This window comes from Furipterus horrens, unplaced genomic scaffold (genome assembly GCF_987537825.1).
Source record: "Furipterus horrens unplaced genomic scaffold, mFurHor1.1.pri manual_scaffold_10, whole genome shotgun sequence".
Taxonomy (NCBI): Eukaryota; Metazoa; Chordata; class Mammalia; order Chiroptera; family Furipteridae; genus Furipterus; species Furipterus horrens.
Window position 1 is genome coordinate 85,418,918 of NW_028327180.1, and position 23,736 is coordinate 85,442,653.

Below are 23,736 nucleotides of genomic sequence, written 5' to 3' on the forward strand. Positions count from 1 at the left end.
TTTCATTTTGATACATAATTCTAGATCTTTGTGTTTCTGTATACTGACCTGTTGCACCTTGGATCTCACTTGAAATTTCACTGGGACTAGGGATTCCAAGGGAAATCTCTGCCTTCTCAATGACAGTTGAAATACCTTGTCCTAACAAGAAAAATGATAACATCTTTACATTTAAATACTACTTGGTATTAGTCACCAAAACTGAGCAAACCAAAAATCAAACCCATAGATTTTTAATTTCATTACAGCCACAGGACATGCTGTTTCGATCTTACACAATCTTTGGGAATGTATCCTTACCATAAGAAAAAAAATAATTCATTATTACTAAAGAACAGTTTTATATTAACAAGTCCTAAACATTGACCTTCTAAGGAGGAAATCTGCAAACTCTAGTGGCTGTAATAATCATTACTAATGTGTCCTCAAACTATTAGGTAAACATAAAAATGAACAAAATCACCTTTAACACAGATCTATAGCAAAATACACATAAAAATTAATGAAGTAACTGATGACCTTACCTACTGTGGCTACTGTAGCTGAGGCTGAGGAAAGTAAGGACTTGCCCCAGTTGCCCCAATAGCCCCATCCAGTCTGAGGTACATCGTTGGAAACAGTCTCCTATTTTTCCCAGTAGCCAGAAAAACAAAAGGCAAAGGGAAATTTAAAAAAAAAAAAAAAAAATTAGAGGAAAATAAGAGTGTATAGACAAGGCATCTATCATAATTACTAGCCAAACGTATGGGCAAACAAATATATATTATTTCGCTAAAGAAATGCATTGTTTGACTGACAGATAAATGTAACCTGCGTGTAGGCATCACACAGCAAAGACAACTACTCATTTATAAAACTAAGAATATTATGTTTTATGGTTACAAAAGGAAAGAAATAGGTACAATCCTAAATTGATATTGATTCCAAATTATTTTTAACCCTAACATTTCTTAATCTCAATTTTTAATAAGTACTCTACTTTGTCTGCAGCCTGTGGTGCTTGAACAGGAAGAACTTCCGAAGTTTCAAGGCCACTAGAAGGTTTGGACTCTGGTCTTTTCCTAGTAGAAACTACAGGCTCTGATTTGCTCTCTGGCTTGATATTTTGGTCAACAGACTCAGAATTCTTGGCTGGCTCGGCGTTCCCATCTTCAGTGATGGGGTTTCCTTCAGTTATCACTGGAGTCTCAATATCATCTTTATCTGACATGATTAGATCATCACCTGGTAAAATAAGAGCCCAAGAAAAAATTAATTATACAGGGTTTTTTGTTTAAATTGTTTTTTAAACCTTTTGAGGTTATCACAGACTCACATGCAGGTTTAAGATATAATACAAAGGAATCTGATATACTCTTCACTCAGTTTCCCCCAATGGTAACAATTTGTATAATTAGAGTATAATATCACAACCAGGATATTGATAGCAACAACTGACCAATCTTACTCAGATTTCAACAGTTCATTTAGTGCATGTGTAATTAGTTATATGAAAATTTATCACATATAGATTTCTGTGACCATCACCAGTCAGGATACAGAAACGTTCAATCACAAGGATCCCTTGGGTTATTCTTTTTTAGCCACATCCCATTCTCCTATCTTATGGCAACCACTAAGCTGTTCATCTCTATAATTTTGTCATTTCAAGATGTTACATAAATGCAATCACTGAGTGTGTAATCTTTTAAGATCAATTTTTTTCCACTTAGCCTAAGACCCTTAAGACTCATTGAAGTTGTTGTATCAACGGCTTCTCCTTTTTACTGCGGAGTAATATTCCTTGGTATACCTGTATCTCGGTTTGTTTCATTATTTAACCGTTGAAGAATATCACAGCTGTTTCCAGTTTGGGGCTATTACAAATAAAACAGCTATGAACAGTGATGTACACATTTTTATGAAAACATAAGCTTTCATTTCTCTGGAATAAATGACCAAGAGTACAATCACTGGTACTTACTTAATTTTATAAGAAATTGTCATACTCTTTCCAAAATAGCATTCCCACCAGTAATGTATGAGTGACCAAGTTCTCTACCAGCTTTGGCGGTATTTTTTCATTTGAGCCATTCTGATAAGTAATATCTCACTGTGGTTTTAAGCTGCATTTCCCTAGTGCCTAAGGGTACTGAAAATCTTTTCATGTGCTCATTTGCCATTTGTATATACTCTTCAGTGAAATACCTATTTGTATCTTTTGTTCATTTTCTAATTGGATTTTATCTTTTACTGTTGAGTTTTGAGAGCTCCTTTTATATTCTGGATTCAAGTCTTTTGTCAGATATGTGGTTTGCAAATACTTCACCCCAGTTTGTAGCTTATCTTTTCATCCTCTTTAATGGGTCTTTCACAAAGCAAAACGTTTTAATTTCAATGAGGTCCAATTTATCAATTTTTCCTTTTATACTGACTGACATTTTTAAAAATGGTATTAGTCATTAATCATTCCATCAGATATGATTTACATCAGACCAGCTATTGAATAGCAATGTTAACCAATTCCATTCCTTCCAGAAGTATAGCTCTTTGGTAATTAAAGCCAAGATACTATTGGTGTTTTTACAAAGAGTAGATGCTGGTTTGCAGTATAACCAAATATCACCAAGGCAGAAATAAATGCATCTCATACATACATGCACACACACATACAACATGAGACCTCAGGTATGTATAAGCACAGATTCTAAGTGCAGAATTAGATCCAATCCATGCTATAAGAATGTTTCTAATGTACTAGAAAAAAAAGGCATATGAACAATTAAGGCAGCTTGGAAGGAGCACTATAATTGAAGTATACACAAAATGCTAAAAGAATACAGAGAAAGAAGTCTGCTAGAAACAGGGAATATTACTGATGAATAACGTAACTGGAATAAACATAGAATACTGGCCACAAACTACAATTTTGAATGCCAAATGCAGATAGTTTTATTTGGCCTGCACAGTTTTTAAACATTTTTTTAAATATTAATTGCTAACATTTAAAACTCAAACTTTATTTTACAAATAGAGATTTCTAACTTCACTTGTAAAATTGAAAGATCTCACATCACTGGGCCCACCTTCAACCTAGTAAAAACTAGCTCATGCCAAATAGTTGCTGAGATATGTTAGGGTAGTACTCTCTAGCTCTCCCAAATTTCCACCCAAATCAGCTGACTGTTGATGTTACCTGATTAGCCTCTATATGCATCTGAGCTTGCAACACCTGCTTTAAATAGCACTTAACTTTGACAGAGGAAGATACCAATGAGAGAATTCAAGGGTGTGGAAACAACCCATGAGAAAGCTCAAAGGCCTGAGGTATAACAGCATGGAATATGGACAGATACCAGTGGTAGTAAATATGGCAGGGAGAACAGTGGGAAAGCACAGGCAAGAAAGGTATATTTTTATAAAACGCCATGGATCCTAGGTCATGTGGTTATATGATATACATGCAAGATATATTCTCAAAACACAAAGAAAAAAAATAATCTAGATACAACTACCCATAGACATACCAACCAGGTGTGGAATGGAATACTCATTCATTCATTCATTCACTTACAAACATTTGGTGAGTACCTACTAGGTACCAAGCTCTGAAGGTTGAAAAATAAAGCTACAATTTTTGTTCCCCTTACTCCAAGGGCCTAAAAGGAAAGACTACACAGTTCCTGCATAAAGTTTAATTAATGTTTTATGTACTTGAATATGTACTTTTTTAACTATCTTGTTACTCTCCTTATGCTCTCTCCAAATTAGAACACACAGTAATACCAATATATATTTTAAATATAGCATACTACACATAATATATATAGTATACATACTACATAAGTAATTCATGTAATTTTATAAATAAAAGACTGGAAGGACACACTCTAAAATACTAAACAGTGGTGATCGTGATTTTCATTTGGGTAACACAGATTTAATTATCTAGAACGTGCTAGACATTTAAGTGAGGTGGGAGAAGTCTTTGTGATGCTGGCTGTTTAGTATCATCACCTGCCTTATTAGATGGCTGCACCACCCCTATTCTCAATGGATTCATAATATACCAGGAAAGGTGGGGGAGAGGACTAAATACCAAGTACATGGATTGGCACTATTTAATGCTGTTAAGTGTCCCAAGTGTTCTGTAGTGTTAAGTTTCATAATTGGAGGATAAAGACTCCAAGAACTGGGACATTACAAGCAAAACTAAATGGTTGAAGAGTTTTTTTTAAGGAAAAATGTATACACTTAACAAACATATGCCCATTCCACCCTCCACCCCCCATTTTCTTGGAGAACTTCCAGCCACACAGCTACCAAAATGGAGAGGTTTAGCTTAGTAGCCGAGAGCACGGGCCCCGGAGTTAGTGACTTTCTTCCAACTCTGTACTGCAGTGATTGGGCGGAAGCTACCTCGCCCATCTGCGTCTCCGTTTCCCCGCCTGTAACGCGCGGCTACGAATCCCGGGGCGCCTAATAAAGATTAAATGGCACGAGGTATGTGCAGAGCCGGGAACAGAGACCGGGTAGCAGCTGCTCTTAGTCCTTGTGGTGGTTGTTTACATCGTGACTATCATTATTAACAAGCTGTCTGTAGAGGGACAACAGGAACTCTCCTGTCCTCCCACACACAAGAACAAGTATAGAGTTAACGAGCCCTAAGCTGACAACGTCCCGCCCAGGATGAGTCTGTCTCAAACAGACGTAGCGCTAGAATACCCAAAGCGCTTCCACAGCCTCCGCGGGGCGAGGTGTCCGCCGCCCAGCCCCAGACCGTTTCATCTCCCTCCCCAGCGAACCGGGCAGCAAGGATGCTGCTCCGGGACCCCGCACGCGACCTGCAGCCTCCCAGGAATCCCCGCACCCAGCCGGCGGCCACCCTCACCGCCGCCGAAGACGCCGACGAACTGCTCCTATTACCCCGGAAGTATTCTTTCAGCGCGGAGAAGGCCGCGCCTCTCCGGGAGCATTTCCGGGTCAAGCCGCTCCTGCCGGAAAAGGCCTGGCGTCGTACTGGTGAGTGAGACTCGGCGGGGGACGGTGCGGGGGAGTTGCTGGGTTTCCAAGGCTTGGGTTCGAAGGGTGGGTTAAGGTACGACGTGAAGGGAGTTAGGGTATCCGCGGGTATTTTTCCGGAAGCGTGGCCTGAGCTGCTGGAAGGAGTCCAGCCATCCTGCAGTTACTGAGCGACCACTACCTGCCAAGCACTACCCTGGGCGCTTGGGACAGACACGTTGGTTTAGAGCCGACTGTGGCTCTGCCCTCACGTAGTTGACGTTCTCGTGTAGAGGCCAACCGTGAAACAGAAACCAGGGGAGGGCAGTTGCGGGGCTGCGTGAAAAAGGTGAAGGGATTAAGAAGTACCAATTGGTAGTTACAAAATAGTCATGGGGATGTAAAGTACAGCATAGAGAATATATAGTCAATGCTATTGGAATAACTGTGTACAGGGCCAAGCGGGTACTGGAAATATTGGAGGGGAACACTTTGTAAAGTGTATGATTGTCTAACCATTATGCTGTACACCTTAAGCTAATATAAAATAATATTGAATGTAAACTGTAATTGAAAAAAATTTTAATAAAAATAAAAATTATAATTATAACACGGTAGTCAATACTTTAAAGAAAATTAAGCTGATTAATGGAACGAAGTGAGGAAATAAGCCTTATGAATGTCTGGAGAAGAGCATTAGAGGCAGAAGAAATAGCAAATGCAAAGGCCTTCTGGTGGGAATAAATTTAGCAAGGTCAGGAAAAAGGAAAAAAGCCACTGTGACTAAAGCAAAAAGAGGGAGATGCAGCGGGAGACTTAAACAGGCCAAATCCTGTAGGGTCTATGAGGAAGGACAAGGATTTTGATTTTATTTGGAAAGCAATGGAAAACAATTGAAGGTTTCTATGCAGAGAAATGAGGTGCTCTGATTTACCACTGAGTTTATGACTGACCCCTCCTCGGAAAGAATCACCTCCCAGCGGTGTGAATGCGTGAAACTCAGACTGACAGCCAGGAAGAAAGGCATTAGAGACACCCTCATTGTACAGTCCCGAAAAACTGTCCCATCTGGGTGAGGGACTTGGCCTTTTTAGAACCCAAGGCTTTCCACTACATTTAATGCCTTAAGAATCATGATTTTAATGTCCTTATATGTAATTGTCACTTCCTAAAAGAATCACATTGTTTCACATTTTTATAAGACTCTAATATCTGGCTTAATAGAAGACAGCTAGATTCTCACATCTCCTGCGTTCATTCTCTTATGATTATCACCCATTATGTATCCTCTGGAAAATTGCACCATATTGTGTGAGAAAGAAAGTGAAAAAGGCAAATAATGTCCTAGTATTATTAGGAAAATTGTTTTGAAAATCATATTTAAGAAGTCTCAGGGAACACTGACCAGTGTGGCTTAGTTGATTGGGCATCATCCTGCAAAACAAAAGGTCGCCGGTTTGATTCCCAGTCAGGGCACATGCCTGAGTTGTGGGTTTGGTCCCCAGTCAAGAGGCAACTGTGTTTCTCACATTGATGTTTCTCTCCCTCTCTTTTTCCCTCCTTTCCCCTCTCTCTAAAAGTAAATAAAATCTTTTTAAAATAAGTAGTCTCAGGGACACCCCCCGCCCAGAAGTCCCTATGCCACACTTTGAAATCAGCAAATTACAATATTGTTATGACAATCAAAAGAAATATGAACTTGACTTGAAAGTCATTAAAACTATATGCACATTTAAAATGCTGATGTTTAGGCCTCCCACTTACAGTTGCCTCATCAGTAAGTCTGAGTGAGCCTAAAAAATCTGCATCTTTAACAAGCACCATAGATTAATTTGATGTAAATGGTCCAAGAATTGCAGTTTGAGAAAACAAATTATAGCTCAAATTTACTCTACAGTTGTCTGCCCACTAAAATTTTTTTGAAAACAATAACTGTGTTTTCATATCTTCAGATCTCTCCATTAACAGCTTCCAGAGCCTGAAACTCTGGAAAGTCAATGAGAAGTTTATAGCAAGTACCCTTCTGACTACCAAGTTGATGAGTGTCTAAATTCAAAATGTTGAATCCAATCCTTTGCCAAGGACTGAGTTTTTTAACTGTGTCATCTGTAAGCTTACAGTTTTTTTGGACAGGTAATTGATAGAAGAAGGAAAGTGTTAAGTCTTAGAATGAAATACTCTCAGTAAGCTAGAGGACTGACACCAAAAGAAATCCATCCAGAATTAAGAGGGTAGAGGTGAACATTGAAGTGAAAGGGCTTTTTGAAGAAGTTAAAGTTTTAGTTGGCTGTTGTAGAGAGGGTCACATTTCCACGGACACTGGTCTGGAGGGGTAGGAAGTTTCAAGCAAAAGGAACAACCGGAACCGGAACTTCAGGTGAAAAGTTATTTGGAGAGAATAAGGAGTAAAACAAGTGTAGTTAAGGCTAAGCCATGACAGGGAAGCTGGGAAGATTGCAGGATTTAAGCAAAGAAAAGAATGGAAATGATAATCAGCCCCTAGATAAGGAAACTAAGACCACTAGAGATCATAGCTAATTAGTTACAAGTATAACTGAAGACCAGATTTCTAAATCCATTTACTCCTTTAGCAAGCAATTGTTGTACATGCAGGCACGACTGGGCTCTGTCTAGCAACTCATGTTCTGCCATCTGAATCTACGCCTGGAGAATTATGGATGCTAGACTAGAATTTCAAACTTATCTCATGGGCAATGGAAAATCGCCAATAGATTTTTTAATTGCTTTGACTTTCTTGGACTTGTATTTAGGACCAGTTCTGAGAGAGCAGTGTTTGGGACGTCAAAGGTGTATAATTAGGTTAAGGAGTCCCATTTAGAAATTAAAAGGATAGTGTGATATCCAGGTAGGGTAATATTTCTATGACTTAGGTTAGGGACATAGGACTTAATTGGAAAACACCAAGGAGGTGGACTGATAATAACAATAGCGTGTATTTGTAATGTACCCACATTAGTTCACCTCATAGGGCAGCTCACAATTACCCTATGAGGTGCTTACTATTGATAATGTGATTCAATAGATGTGAAAACTAAAGCCTCTCAAACCCACTGCTTCACCCCATGATAGGATCAGGCACTCTGAACTCAGTGTTCCTAACCTCCAAGCCATAATGATCCTATAACTTTGATCTTGCAAAACTGGAAGAATTGTATTGTGTAGCTACCATTCAAGCTATATATATGCTGGACAAGTAGGTCTGAGGATGAGGGTGAGGAGTTCTGTTTTAGTTATACTGTACTGAATTTTAGATACTGGGGTATTTTTCAAAGTATAGAGGAAAAAATGGTTAAGGAGATCATAAATCAAACCTGTTATATCAGTGTTTTTGTCATTTGCATCCAGTAGCTGCAGCTTGTGGCAAAAAGGATAAAAGTCCTAAGTATAACAAATACTCCTGGGTTTAAAACAAAGCTCCAGTAAACACAGAAGGTGTTTCTCAGTGTGCCAGAAAATATGCTGAAGTTCGAGCCGAGTGCCAAAATGCCAGCTAGGCAGTATGATGGTTCCAAGATACTATTGGGAGCCCAGGGGCTATTTTAATAAGAAACTTTTTAGAAAATGGCCCTCAAAATGGGGCTTTCTTTTTAAATCTTACTAACCCTTTTGTGTTACAGATCCTTATAATAATGCTTCACTATAAGCAGAACAGCTTTATGTTCTTTGCAAAGGATAGAGGAGCTAACAATCTGCTAACAAAATTGGATCTCGATTTGCTACTTCTCCCCTTGGCCAATTCAGGAGGCCACTTTGACCATTTGTGTGCCAGGGGTAGGGGAACTTCTCCATTTTTCAAGTGTAACAATGCAGGCAGAGAAGACTGGATGAGCTGTAAATATAGCCTAGAACACATTTCATTATGGAGGATAAAACATTAGTATCCCAGTACACTTGGAGCGAGAGCCAATACCATCTGGGCATCAGTGTTTTCCTCCCTTTGTGTTATCCCAGAACTACTTCTGCAAACAGCAGTTTCCTCAGCCAACTTAATCTTGAGCCACAAAAACGGAAATCAGCCACATTACTTCCTTATTTACTGCTGTTGAGAATTGGAACAGGATGCAAATATTTCATAGAAATTGGCAGGAACAGCAGCAAGGCAATCTGTTAGGGATGACAGTTTAGGCACTTCTCTTTCTTTTCTTTTTTTTAATGATATAACCAATATTCAGAATGGTTTTGTAGGGTAAAATCTACATTTCTGATTATTCATGAACTTAGAAAAGCTTACATTTACTACACTTAAAAGATGAAAAAGGCATTGGAATAAATTTGATTATTACACATTTCTGTTATTCATGCTGAAACAAGGTAGTAAAAATTCTACCAAGTAACTTCATCCATAAACATAGCATATTTCTTTTTAACTGTTTACCGGAAGATGGCACTTTGATTTTCCTTTTTGAACTCTTTCTTCTTAGCCTCCAAATGTCAGCTGCTGCTTTGAGAATTGGAGGCACGATACATGGGAAGTCCCAAACTTACAAGTGAGTTGTATTCCATAATTCGTGAAGTTCTTTCTCTTGCGTACACAGCACAATGATACTTCTCGCAGTACATCTCACACTGTCCCATACAGAGTCAGCTGTTCTGGCTCCAGGCTAGCTTGTAGATTCCTGAGGGCCTGGGACAGTATGCTAGTTCACCTGAACTTGCCTTGCAGCACCCAGGACTTCATCTTGAGCATGATGAGCCCCTGGCGTTGCTAAGCTGTTTTAAAATCATTACTCCAAAGTGAGTAGGATGGTTTTGGTGAATGTAGTTTTTGTTGCAAGTAGCAGAAACCAATTCACACTGACTTAAGTAAAAGGAAATCTAGTATGAGGAGATAGGTCAAGGGTGTCCTGATCCCAAGCGTGATTTGTTCCCTTACTCTCTTGTCTGCTTCTGTCACTTTTAACAGACACATATCTTTGCCAGTCTTCTCTCTCCCAACTGCTAAATAGCCTCTTATCTCCAAATGGGTTGTGTCTCTTAGTAGCTCAGACCAGAAGCCCTTTGTGTTCAGGATGCCCAGATATGATTACAAAGTACCCGGACTGAGCCTGTCTTTACTGGCTGGACGTATAAGGATATTATGCAACCTGTTGTTCTGCTCGCATAAATTAGTGTACCGAGTTGCTTCTGCCACCTTTGACCTAAGAGCAGTTTAAGGGTGTTCATAGTATTTTTTTCCTAGGCCCTGTCTTACAGGTTTCTCTGATTTCTAGTAGAGGCATACAGCTATGTCTGTTACAGAACAGGAACCTCAAACCTTGACTGCCCGAGCAGTGTGTGTGCCACCCCACGTGTAAGGAGGGGGAGGTAGGGACCCATAGTGAGGACTGCCTGCCTGGTAGCCACAGCACAGCCCTTTTCGCTGAACTCAGTCTCTTTTCTCCTTGCTAGCCATCTCTCCATTTCCTTTCTTGTTTGCACATTCAGTCTTTACTTTTGTGGTTTAAATTTTGAATAAAGTTGAATACAGATGCTTGTTTCTTTAGCGGTGGGGAAAGAACAGTTCTTGAAACCAGGAAGTAGAATTCTGTCAGGAGCCAGAACAGCATGTGTGAGTCTCATTCTCTTCCCCCCCCCCCTTCTCTCTTCCACCCTCTCCCCTTCTCCATCCCTGTTGTCCTTTCTCTCCGCACCTCTTTGTATGTGGCCCAAACCTGACCGCCTCAGCCCCCTATACTCCTTCTCTTCCTCAAATAGCCCTAACCCGCGGTGTCTCAATTCCCAATTCCAGGAACAAAGATTCTCGTGAGTTTAGCCAGCCAGGGTTGGCTTCCCCCTGGGCCTGAGAAGGCAGGGTTCAAAAAAGGGAAACATGGGCTAGGCTTTCCCACCACAGACTCAGGACATAAAAAAACAATGGTAGCCTATTACGTGGTTGGAGTCCAAGCGCAGTTTACAATGCCTGTTTGATCCATGTTTTTGCAAAGTATTTATCTGCAGTGAGAAAAAGAAAAATATGAAATTTAATATAAAAGATCAGAAATTACATAGTGATGAATTCTGGACTTCTTACCACCCACCCCACCCCCCAAAATTTTTAAGTGGTGGGTGATAGTCGGAGTAAGTGTTATGTCTAACTGAAATAATGGATTTTGCTATAAGGTGTAGAATTTAGCACAATATCTGAAAGGACCATCAACAATAATAACGAGTTTATTCAGTGATTACTATTGCCAGGCTCTGTTTTATATATACTATCTCATTCAGACCTCACAATAGTCCTGTGAGAATACATATTATTATTATTTCCCCTATTTTAAAGATGCAGGGAGTGAAGCACAGAGAGATTATTGTCATTAACAAAAGTTACATGGCTGTTAAAATTAGAGCCAAGGTTGGAACCCAGAATATCTGCTCCAGAGTCTGTACTTTGAATTTCTCTGCTACCCTGCCTTTATCAGAGGCCTGCAATTATGATGTCCCAGAGTCATCTTAATCCAAATGGGAATGTGAGTGATAGTTCTGTCGTATCGGAGGTGTTCACACAGTCTGCAGCACCATTAGACAGAGCTGTTGTAGAGAAAATAAGCAAGTGTATTAGTGGTTTCTAGGTGGCAGCCATGGACCCTCTGCCTCAGAATCTCTCAGGAAGCTAATTAAAAACCTTGAACCCAGGGGTTCTTACTCTGTAGATGATTGTGATATTCAACCTGGTTTGGAAACACTATACTTGGTAATCTTTTATTCCCACCATCGTCTTGTAGAACAAGATGGTAAATAAATGAAGACTTTGGGGGCTGCTTCAAGGAATTTCTTTAGCCATCATGCCTTTAAGTTCTTTCAAGATTATTAGCATTGTCTCTTTTAGTGTCAGAGAACATAAGGGCTAGTAAATGCATGTTGGTTTGAATAATTATGATCCCTGTTGCATAACATTCTTTGATTTACAAAGATTCATCACATACTTTATCAAGTTTAAACTAATCTCCATCAGTGAATATTTATTGAGCCTGTGCTGGTTATGCAGGATAGCAATAAAAATACAGTCCCTGTGCTTATGGGGCTCACAGGTGAGATGGGGTATGCTGCCTAGCAGTACAGAGCGGCGTATGCTAGAGCCAGATGTGTAGTGTAGTGAGGGCTGCAGGGGTCGGGGAAGAGCTGTCATGTGTCCGGCTATGTGCTGGCTCCATGTGGGAGGAAGAGCCAGGCCTTGAGAGGAGGGTCAGGGAGGCTGCCGAGGAAGGGATGACGCACAGCAGTAACACACCCAGGAAGCCCTCTCAGGTGGAGACTGTTCATTCCCCTGAAGCTCCTGCGTCTCAGAGCAGAGTCCATTTCTTCCATTTCCCCTTGCTGCCTTGATCCGGGGGGATAGCACCATCCCTGCATTGACTCCACTCTTGACCCTCTCAGTTCTTCGCCTCTTCCTCTTGGACAAGTTGTCTTCCTCACTCACTTCAGCCGGCCACTCCGATTCCCAAAGTCCACCTCCAGTTTTGCTGTTGACCCAGACTGCTCCCCTCCAGAATCAAGAATCCGACCCAGCACTCTCTGGGCACCACCTCTCCTTGCCACAACTTGTAGCTCTTCTTCCTGAGCACCTCCTAACCAGTAACCTGTCTGCCTTTTCACTGTCCCCTGTCCCTTTACCTAGAACACTTCTCCGTTCTCAAATTTTGTTTATGCCTCAGGTCCTGTTGCACATCTCACTTTCTCAGGGAGGCTTTATGCAGTGCGGTTGGTTTCCCGTTTCCCATGTCGGGTGCTCCTGTAGCATCCTCTACTTTCCCTTGGGTAGCATTTAGAATATTTTGTATGTGGGTAGTTAGTGCCTGTGTCCTCTAGCAGCTTGAGCGCCATTAAGGCAGAGACAGTGTCTATAGTACAGTAGGTTGTACATAGTAGGTGCTCAATAAATACTATTGAGTAGATGGAAAGTTTATATCTCTAAATCTAAAATAGTGGTTCTAAACTCAGTGGTGGGCAGAGGTGTAGGGGAAGGAAATGGCAGGATATGAGATGTGGTATTAGATACAGTAGAATTCTGGGGGTTTACTTGTTTTGTTTCTTTTTGTGTTTCTTTTCACGAGAGAGCCCTGGCCTCTTGTTCAGAGCCTTCAGCACATGGCAGTATCTTTGAAAGTTAATGATACTGCTTTGTTATTGTGTTTCTGTGTACACTTGCTGTTATGCACAGATGTGATACAGACTTTCCTTCTAAAATAAATGTATGAAAGTGAAAAAATGAGTTGATTTAAAGAAAAAGCATAAATAATAACTTGGTACATGGATGTAGCAAAAAGTGCATGAAATTTGGGAAATGCTGACTTGGAAGAAGCCACAGGATCACCTCATTAAAGTCCTGGGGGGCACCTGGGCCCAAGTGCTTTGTTTCCTATTGTGTCAATTTAGTGAGGTCTTGGGAGGAAATGAAAATAAGCACATGTGTTCAATCTATTATGTATAACAAAGTGTGCAGTTTTTTTGTTTTGTTTTGTTTTCCTCTAAATAGTCTGTCCTTAAATTTGAAATACATAGAAGGATTCAGAAAATTATTTTCATCATTCAACCATCCTTTCAAGGTCTGATGAAAATCAAATGACATTTACAGCTTATTGTAATTCAGACTTGGAGGAGTTTAATGGCAAAATACAATGATCCATTGCTTTTTATGTTACATTAATAAAAAGCCTTCATGAAAGTATAAAGGGGAGTAAATGTTATTTCCAAAACTAATTATTTTGGACCTTTGTAAGAATAAAGCTAGGTGTTTCATCCCATATTTTACAGAAATGAGTTGAAATTTTTCTTCAAGAGACTAATTTAAAAAAGGAGTCAGATTACCAGGACAATGATCATAATCACTTAAACTCTTAGACTGGGATGTCATTTTGCTTTTTATTCATGCTACTTTACTCTTCTTTTACATTTATTTGCATTTCTACCAACTAGTTATTTAGGTTGTCAATGCCTCCCTTAGCTAATTTCACACTTTGAGCTAGAAATTTGGTGTTCTTACAAATTCTTAAGTGTACTATAATTTGTGTCTTGATATTGAAGAAATGATTAAGGGAACATTATTTTGTCTTAACATTTTTGCCCAAGAGTGTTATAGCCTCAGAAGTCTGTATATGTATATTTATATAGAGAGAGTGGTGCAATTTTCTTTCTAATATTAAACAAAAGAACACCTCAACTGTCTCTGTATTATTTATAGCTAATATATCTATGTACCTGAACTACTCAAATTGTGAGCTCCATGGTTATGATTATGATATACCAGTTGATTTACATTATTGATATAACAAAACAACAGATGGTGCAGGTTGAAATAAAAGATCATTAGCTAAATATTTTAGCCTTCATTGGCTCCATGTTGCATAGAATTTGTCGGAGTGAAATAAAATCATAGGTTTTCAGAACGAGAAGAATCTTAAAAATTGTCTTTATCCAGTTCCTTATTTGACTGATGAGAAAACAAGCCCAGCTACTTGCCAAGGTCGTACAGCCAGTTTGGAGGACCAGAATCTAGGTCTGCCATTTCCCAATTCAGTGCTTTCTACTGTCTCTGAGATTTTTAGGTGGTGTTCTCTCTATTTCCTTACTCCCTGGTGTTGGCACTGATTATTCTAATCAATTTTACATCTATTCATCTGTAGAACATAAAGCTTTACCCCAATATGAGTTTTTGTTGATTAAACTTTATATTTGGCTTTCTTTTAGGTTGGTCTTCACTCACAAGTTTTAATCTTGAAGATTTCAAAATCCATTTGGATCTACCACTTTTTTGGAAAACCCCAACACCAAGCAATAAGTTACCCATTGTACTCTTGTTACAGTATAGAAACTTTCACCAAATCTAAACAGACTTGTCTCCCATTTTCCCATGAAGCCACATTGTTGTTTATTCACTTTAGTGGTGAGTGTTACTGTGCCAGCTGCTCTCGTTTTGGAAGATGTAGGCTTCAACCAAATGGACTCACTGGGAGCAAATCGTAGTTCTTTCAATGTATCATTTCCCCCAGGCTTTGAACTCTCAGCAGGCCCCCACTCAGGTGATGATGTCATCATAGCCAAAGAGGGAGCTAGTGTTTCAATCAGGTGTCTTCTCACAGTCGACCACTATGAAGATGTCCACTGGTACAATTCAAAAGGACAGCAGCTGGATGACAGAGACAGAGGTAACTATGCCAACGTGTAATTAATCAAGGTTACTCATTTCCTGTTCCTTCTTCTTGGTTTTATGGCATATTCAACAAGAAATCTCAAAGGTGAGGTACCAGAGTGAATATTTAACCCTTTGAGTGCCATGCATAACTCAAAATTTGGATCAATATGTAAACTGAGGTACAAAAAAAGAGAACATTGTTATTTACATTTATAGCCATTGAAAAAAGAGTCTCTGGGAGCGAACTGGCGCTTTTGGGAAAATTTGTCAGTGTCGCTCACCATGACATTGGCACTCAAAGGGTTAAAACTTTTGAAAGGCCTGGAGTATTACACTTCTCAGAAAAAGCAAATTAATTATAATTACTTAACCAGAAGAAGAAAACAATATAAAGAATAGTTATACCATTAACAGGTGTTCATATGACGACAGCGAGCCATTTTCTCTCCTCTTGGTGAGTCGGTTTCCTTTTTGGTTGAAGGTGGACTCCATGAGGGCGCTGCATCCAGCTGTGCAGGCTGTGCAGTGCACCGCGCCGGGGGGCCATTCACCGAGGCTGTGATGTGGACGGTACAGTATGGTGGCCCTGTGTGAATACAGCAGGAAGGGTTTTGGCTGGACTCAAGTAAATTTATTAAAAAAAAAATTTGCTCAGAAATCAGTTACTAAAAATGTTAGAGGAAATCCAGGGTTTTAGGATTGTTTGTTGTTGTTTTGTTTGTTTGTTTATGATTATAGATCTATGCAAAAACTTGAAGTCCCTCTGAGAATTAGAAGGCCACTAAGGAGGAGCTCTTTAAGCCCTTCTGGCTCATTTTTCCCCCTCCTATTCTATGCACTTAATTTACTTGGAAACAGGAGCATTTCTCTTGTATTTTTTTATCTCCATCTTTAAAATCACACAAACATCATAATAATGTGCCAAGGTTTACTTTTGACCGGTTTTTGACTTTGTGACCCTGTGAACACATCTTAATCAGAATACTGTTTCCTCAACTAGTTTTCTGTTAAGATTTTTAAAAAAATAGTACTTATGTTAAACCATGGCAAAAAGAAATCACTATGAAAAATCTTAGGATAAAGATTAAATCTGGGATTCTTACAAGGTTCACTTTTGGAAAAGGCGCTTTATCTTTCTTGCTAGAAAGATAGTCTAATCTCTTGGAATGTGAAGGATATTTGGTTATTTACATTAGAGTAAAAAACAGAAGAGGGGACAGATGGTGTTTCCTTCTAAAGTATATTATTAAACATTTTAACTGTCAACAAACTTGAGTAACTGGTCACCAGGGGATTTGAAGTGTTTGAATTGTTAGAAAAAGCAATGTATGTTTAACTAGCTTCTTAAGACTATAGACCTATTAAATCAGAATGTCTAGAGCGGTTTCCAGAATGTGTGTTTTGAACATGGCTTGGTGTTCTACATTTGGGCTCACTGAACTAGACTCTTACCTCCTTTGGGCTGTGACCAAACACATCTGAGATTTGAATTATTCAATTAATGTGATTATTACAGACTGTCTGCATAAACAAAGCTTAGGTTAGGTTGAGACCAGCCAATTGGAATGGCAGTTTTATTTTCCTATTTTGCCTTTACTTTGAAAACCACTAGACTAACATTTATCATTGATGCTTCCAACAACAGCTCTAGAAAATTGTATTAAGTTTTATGAATCTCAAGTGAGAGGAGTTTAAAGAGCATACCAGTCTAGGATGAGGTTCATAAATCTCGAGCTGTTATCAGCAGGTGAGCTAGAGAGCTTACATTGTGGTCATAGCACAGTAACTGATGAATGGAGTCTATGTAGTTCATCATATCTTGGATTCCTGGGGTATCCTTTTCATAGCTCCAAGTTCAAAGGATAGAAGTTTGAGGAATAATTGCTTTATTTATAGCTACATATTTTCCTCCTCCTTTTATATTGGTGAAGTGATGGCTCTCAAATATAACTATAGGATTTATATAAATTTTGATAATGAAAAACATAAGCGCAATCCAAAGTGCTTACTAAGAGGTGCCACTAAAATAATCTAGAACTATAGAACCTTGGGGATTAAAAAGGTCTTGAAGATTAGGATTCAGGTGGTGCTTAAGAAGCAGTAGCCTGACTGCCTCTGGGACACCATCTGTAGTCACACCTACACCCCAGATTAGGCCATTGTTCCCATCTTTACTGCCTGTCATAGTTAAAGCACAGGGTATGCTGAGAATTCACTGCAAACATGAACATAAGAAATGTGCAAGCAGAACCAAGTTATTAAAGGATATTGAGTCAAAGTTAGTATGCTTCATTTTTCATACCCTTTTATAGTTTTATGCACGTGTTTCCTAAATGAAGGTACCTTCGTATGTGGCAGAGAAGTGGCATGTTTTAGGTTAAAAGCAGAAGCCCAGGCATCTTAAAGGCAACTTTATTCTCTTACCAAGCTGCTCATTTACCCTGACTTGTGAGACGTACCTTTTGGCATATGCATCCCTTACTCTTGCCAGAAAACCAAGGTGGTATCATCAACAAACCTTTTCCAACAAAACAAGTTTACATGTGCAAGGCATGCCACATCAGCCAATTAGTAACTGAATAAATTCATTAAATTGGTAGGGTTTTTTTTAACAACGATTTTGTCTATTGTTATATAAGTTCATTATGGAAAATAAGCACAGTTAAATAAAAAGAAGAATAAAAATTACTCATAACCTGTCATCCAGAAATGACCATTGTTTTCTATTTGTGAAGCATATTCTTCTAGTGTATGAAATGCGTAGGTAGAAACTGATGTAGACACACATACAGCACACCTCGTTTTATTGCACTTTGCTTTATTGGGCTTCACATAGGTTGCATTTTTTTTTTTTTTTTTTTTTTTTTTTTTTTTTTTTTTACAAATTAAAGGCATGACCTCCACCAACAAAATGATTAGGACTTGCTTTGTTATGATACTTTCTTTATTGAGGTGGTCTGGAACTGAACCACACTATCTCTGAGGTATGCCTATATACATATAAACATTTTTTTAAGATTAGTCCTTTAGTATTATATACACGTACCTGTCTCCCTAAAAGGCTTATTATGTTTAGCAGTGAAAAGGTAGCCATAATAATCATTACTGTCATGAAGGAAGATCTTGATTTCCTTAAGTTTTAAGCTATTTAAGTTCTGATCCTGGACATTGTTAAATGATTTGAACAAATAGCAGAACCTAATAGATGAGTTAAAGTACTCTAATGAAGAAAAGGAATATTGAGAAGCCAGCTGGCATATTTAGTGGTCATATTCTTTATGCTATAATCTTTTTTATTTCTGTTGGGTTATCAGGTGGAAAATGGTTGGTTTCTGATAACTTCCTGAATATCACGAACGTAGCCTTTGATGACCGTGGGCTCTATACGTGTTTCGTCACCTCTCCAATTCGTGCCTCCTACTCTGTCACCCTGCGTGTTATCTTCACCTCGGGAGACATGAGTGTCTACTACATGATTGTTTGCCTGATTGCCTTCACAATCACGCTCATCTTGAATGTCACACGGCTCTGCATGATGAGCAGCCATCTTCGTAAGACCGAAAAGGCTATCAATGAATTCTTTAGAACCGAAGGGGCCGAGAAACTTCAGAAGGCCTTTGAGATTGCAAAACGCATCCCCATCATCACCTCAGCCAAGACTCTGGAGCTCGCCAAAGTCACACAATTTAAGACCATGGAGTTCGCTCGTTACATAGAGGAACTGGCACGAAGTGTCCCTCTTCCACCACTTATTCTCAACTGCAGAGCCTTTGTTGAGGAGATGTTTGAGGCTGTGCGAATGGATGATCCTGATGACATGGGAGAAAGAATTAAAGAGAGACCTGCTTTGAACGCTCAAGGTGGCATCTATGTCATTAACCCAGAGATGGGGCGGAGTAACTCACCAGGAGGAGATTCGGATGACGGTTCTCTGAATGAACAAGGCCAGGAGATAGCAGTTCAGGTTTCTGTTCACCTTCAGTCAGAGACCAAAAGTATTGGGACAGATTCTCAAGACAGCAGTCATTTCAGCCCGCCTGACGATATGGGGTCTGCCGAGCTGAACCCCAACTACAAAGATGGGGCATATGAAAACTGCCAGCTTTGAGCTCTCCTAGTAACTGCAAAAACTGCTTTCAGAATAGGAACCTGTGTCAAGCAGGAAATAACATTTTTACCAAAAGATGACTAGAGTTTTTCCCTCATTCCAATTAAGCACACCAGAATGTGCATTATTGCCAAAATCTTCATAAAAATGCAGCATTTTCCTGTCTGATATTTCTCATTTTCCTCAAGCTTGAGTAGATGATACATATGAAAATTGAAAGGAAGCTCAGAGGTAAACATAATGGGAAAAATGCCACACTAAGAGCTTCGTGGCTGCTTTGGTCATGGTTCATTCATTGACTAGGGCTGGCACATATCTTGAGGCCTCAGTTTTCCTACCAATAACATGAGATATTAAATAATACCTAAAGGTGTTTCTAGCTTTATAACTTCTTACCTATCACCTTTAATCCACTGAAATCTTTAGCACATCTCTAAATAAGCTCTTCCCTGGACTTTTAGTCCCTTTTTATGGAAAGGACCAAGCTGAGACTTTATTCTCGTTTAGATTTCTATACCAATGCCATAGTGCATAAAGATGTGGGTGTTTTCCAGTCATTTTGCCTGTGGAGTGTGCAATTGCATGTGGTAGGTTGAATCTTTTCAGTGTAGCTCATGTCTTTATTGTTATAGAGATATTAGGGAGCTAAGTACTCATTAGTAAACTATTTTCTATGAATAAATTGGTCCTTTGGGGGGATATAGTATGTCTTTTTAACTTATGGAGGTGTCATTGAGCTGGCAGTGATTTCTCAACTGATCTCCAAAAGCGAGCCATTTGTTCCTAAGAAATAGGGTCTTCAGAGCTTCTGGAATAAGAAACCATGTCAAATCATCTGTCTCTGGTAAATCATGGATTTTGACATTTCTGTTAAGAGAATTTCTCAGGCTTTCTTTTTTTAAAAGTACTGGACTCGACAAGAGGGTTCTGTGTTTGGGATCCTATTCCTGGGGGAAACCCAGAGTTGGATTCCTCTTTGGACTTCTGTCAACCTTCTTGCCCTCTGTGGTCTTAAATATGGTGCTAAAGGTTGCATGCATGCCTCCTTATCTTGTTTGTTTTGTTTATATTGTGTTACTGTTGAGGGTTTTATTTTTGTGCTTCAGATAAAGAATTGAGGTAGGGCTGCTTTTGTGGCCTTTCTGGGAAGCACTAACCTGAACTAAGATTAAATAATAGTGTGTAGTGTATGTTACTATATTAAATATATTATTAGATAGATAGATATGGATATGTAGATATTTATATATACATACATACAGATGATCAAGACATAAAGAAGGAGAAAAATTATGGATGATGCCACCTGATTTCAGCTGTTTGTAATAAACATTTTAAAACACTATTTCTTGCCTGGTTGAGATCTGATATAATGGAATTGTCAATACTCTTCAGAATAATTTATTTAGCTATAGGAAGCTTGGTGTCATATAATTTTAAGAACTTGGCAGTGGAGCTCCATTTGGTACTTCACGTTTCTTCATTTGGCTTCTGATTATTGAAGCATTACTTGAACTAGGGGGTCCTGTGGGAAATGTTCAGAGGCGGTTTTATCAGGATTTTAATTTAAGGTTTCAAATAGAGGAAGGTAGGAAATTCAAAGTATGACCAATGGAACTCATGCCTGCCTTTGTCCAGGCTTATCAGAAATACATAATACGTCTGTTCTGGAGAGCATGAGTGAATCAATGTGCAGTTTTATCAGGTAGTGTTATGGATAAATATGATAATGCTGCCTTTTCTGTCTCTCAGGCTGTTTCCATGGAAACCTTCAGAGCCAAACAAAAGCTGCCAGTCATTTAGCCATTTAGCCCAGGCTTGCCTTGGCTCATAGACCTGTATTTCTTTAAGGAAAACTACTTTCATACGTTTGATTATGAAAGCAAGGGCTCTTGAACATATCCTAGCTTGTAGAACACTTTTCCCTTCCCACAATGTTTCTCTTGGAAAATTTAAACTTTTTAAAATCCCTTGTTTGTTATCTTTTCCCCTGAATATTTCTCGGATCTTCAGATGGTATCCCCAACTCTGTCCCAATGTAGCATCTCTGGGGTCATTTCCTAGAAGGTAACGTGTCATATTAAAGAGAATGAATTTACCCCATGTGTTTTCATATTGGACATGAGTGTTTGGAACCCTAAGGTAGACCATATTTAATGAAAAGTCATGGGAAACAGGGCTTTGTAAAAACATAGGAAATGTTGAAAATCCTGTAAGTTCTCACAATATTATATAATAATTAAGCACAAGCTACTTTGGTATATCCTGTGTAAATTATTTTAGAAACATGATGCTGACTTAATTTGGGGGCCAAACTGGATTACTTTGAATATTCCAGGTTATGCTATCATCAATAAGGAATTAAAGTATGACAGAATTCAATCATAGTTGTTATTTCTAAAGCAAGTTTTCAAGAGGAAGGAAATTACTAATATTTTCTGTATCTAATGAAATACTCTTCACATATAATTAGTAGTCTCATTTTATCTTTTTGTAAAATCTTTAACCTTTTGAATTTAAACTATAGTCTAAAAGTCTTTTGATAACTGGTATAATTATCCTTTTATCTTATTGGATTTTATAGTTAGTGAAAGGCCGTGACTCAATAAGATGTATTTGAAATATTTATCTCATTTATAAATTTTGTCTTGTATTTAATGAGCCTTATTGTCTTTATGAAATGGTGGCTTTGTGAAATAAATTTACTGAAAATCAACATGTAAGCATTTTTATAAATTTTTTACCAGCTGAAACCAGGCTGGCATCTTGTGAGCCTATAAGCCTATCCTCAAAGCTGCATCTGTCATGGTAGGTTAAGTCTTAAGTCAGGCCCAGTGAGCATTTGTATTTCCTACCAACTGTCTTCCTTTAAACATCTTGGGAGTTGCTGACCTGGAATGGTTGTGAGAAGGCCTCTGGCTTCTTTGCTTCACATACCATGTATTTTAAAATCAAAGCACACTGCTTTCCCTTCAGTCTTTCAGCCTCAGTGAAGCGCTTGGTCCCGGCCTCTCCACGCCCTGCGCATAGTCTCCTAGATCAGACTTCTGTCTCCTGTGGCCCAGAGTGCCGTGGGAGCATGGCATGCTTGTTTTCCAGGCAGAGTCGAGCCACTGATGGTGCTAGCCTTGTCACTACATGCCAGCAGTTATAATACAAGTATTCCACAGTTCCCGCGCCACCAGTAAGAGCACACAGTCTTTTCTATGCCAGTGAGGTTGAAAATGCTCAGCCTTATACCTAAACTTGTAAGTTCTCAACACATTTCATAAAAGTAAATGAGTATTATTTGGTATGGTTCAGATGATGTTTAAGTGGTCACCATTTTCATGGATATTACATGATAATTTTTGTTCTTTTTTAAAAATCATCCTTGAATGTAAAATATTAAATGTTTAATGTATTATATTTCATTTGTCTTACATCTTCTATAGAGTATATATTCATTTTTACGTGTTATGGAATTTGATGTTAATGATTTTTATTTAAGCAGGCTACCCATTTTAATTTTACAAATATATACTAAGCATTTATGGTTTTGGTGCTATGATTCATACTTACTTCCATGGGTGTCCTGCCCACAGTTACCACGAGAATGCAGTTACCTGGCCATCCTTGCTGGGCCCAAATGCAGCAATTTCCTACTTCTGAAGTGAAGCATTCCTGGCAAAGGCAAGAACTTAAGCAAAGGCCTGTACGTGCAAGAATTTCACACATGTTTTGGAAAACATGTGACTAATATAAAGCTTGTGATGAGCTTTGGCAGGTGGGAGGGGTTTCTCTGTTAGAAGCAAGCAACTGCAGTCCAATGGGAGTGAAGGGTGACGATGGAAAAGCACAGAATCTCAGAAGACAGGCAGAGGCGCAGGTAGAGAGGTGTGACTCGGTACTTAAATGCCATAGACTCCTCAGAATGAAAACAGCTTCTATCTCTGAGGCTAAAGGTCACTGGACTTGGAGTTCTGATTTCACCACTAGCCATGTAACCATGGGACTTGGCCTCTCTGGACTTCAGTAAAATGGGATAGATGATATGTAACTCACAAAATTAGAATTAAATACAGCATCAAAACCGGGTGCTAGCTGTAACATGCCATGTAGTATGAGACTAGTAATCAGTGTCAGCTTTGTTAGCAGCCATGTCCAGCTGACAACTGGTTGCATCTGTACTCAACTAAAAATTTTTCCAGACCTCTTTCAGTTACAAGTGCATTTGGCTACATGCCATAGAAACTGAACTGTGGTGGCTTACCCAAATAAGAGGTTTATTTTTATCACATAGGAAGTCCAGAGGAAAGCAGAACAAGGCTGGTGCAGGAGCTCAAGTCTGGCATCAAGGGCTCAGGCTTCTTCTAGATCCCTCTCCACCTTTAGTATGTGGCTTTCTTCTGCATGGTCACTAGATGTCTTAGATTGGGTTCTTCCAGGAGTCTCCAAGAGAAGGATTCATGTGCAAGTATTTTATCTGGAAGATGATCCCAGGCAGATAGGGGAGTGGGGAAGTAAGACAGAAAAGAAG

The 23,736-nt window shown here is 39.1% G+C and overlaps 2 protein-coding genes across 3 annotated transcripts in view; one reads left to right on the plus strand and one right to left on the minus strand.

Annotated features, from left to right (window-relative positions):
- The window catches only part of FAM114A2 (family with sequence similarity 114 member A2), a 32,048-nt gene extending 27,115 nt beyond the window's left edge, over positions 1–4,933 (minus strand). The window contains 4 exon segments of the mRNA XM_090288465.1: positions 49–141; positions 525–624; positions 980–1,224; positions 4,871–4,933. Of these exon segments, the coding sequence (XP_090144591.1) occupies positions 49–141; positions 525–624; positions 980–1,210 (424 nt within the window). The 5' untranslated portion in view covers positions 1,211–1,224; positions 4,871–4,933.
- A 32-nt stretch (positions 4,934–4,965) lies between these two features.
- Positions 4,966–19,388, plus strand: MFAP3 (microfibril associated protein 3). Of its 2 annotated transcripts, XM_090288466.1 has the most exons (4): positions 4,966–5,001; positions 9,423–9,488; positions 14,665–15,122; positions 18,424–19,388. In XM_090288466.1, the coding sequence occupies exons 3-4, from the start codon at positions 14,828–14,830 to the stop codon at positions 19,215–19,217; spliced, it is 1,089 nt and encodes a 362-aa protein (XP_090144592.1). In that variant the 5' UTR covers positions 4,966–5,001; positions 9,423–9,488; positions 14,665–14,827; the 3' UTR covers positions 19,218–19,388. The 2 variants fall into 2 exon arrangements, with proteins under 2 accessions (XP_090144592.1, XP_090144593.1); XM_090288467.1 differs by lacking the exon at positions 9,423–9,488.
- The last annotated feature ends 4,348 nt before the right edge of the window (positions 19,389–23,736 follow it).

Excerpts from the sequence above, each read along its gene's own strand:
- MFAP3 (XM_090288466.1), top strand. The coding sequence starts at position 14,828 with ATGAAGCCACATTGTTGTTTATTCACTTTAGTGGTGAGTGTTACTGTG. Across the intron at positions 15,123-18,423 it reads GCTGGATGACAGAGACAGAG|GTGGAAAATGGTTGGTTTCT; the intron begins GTAACTATGCCA and ends TTGGGTTATCAG.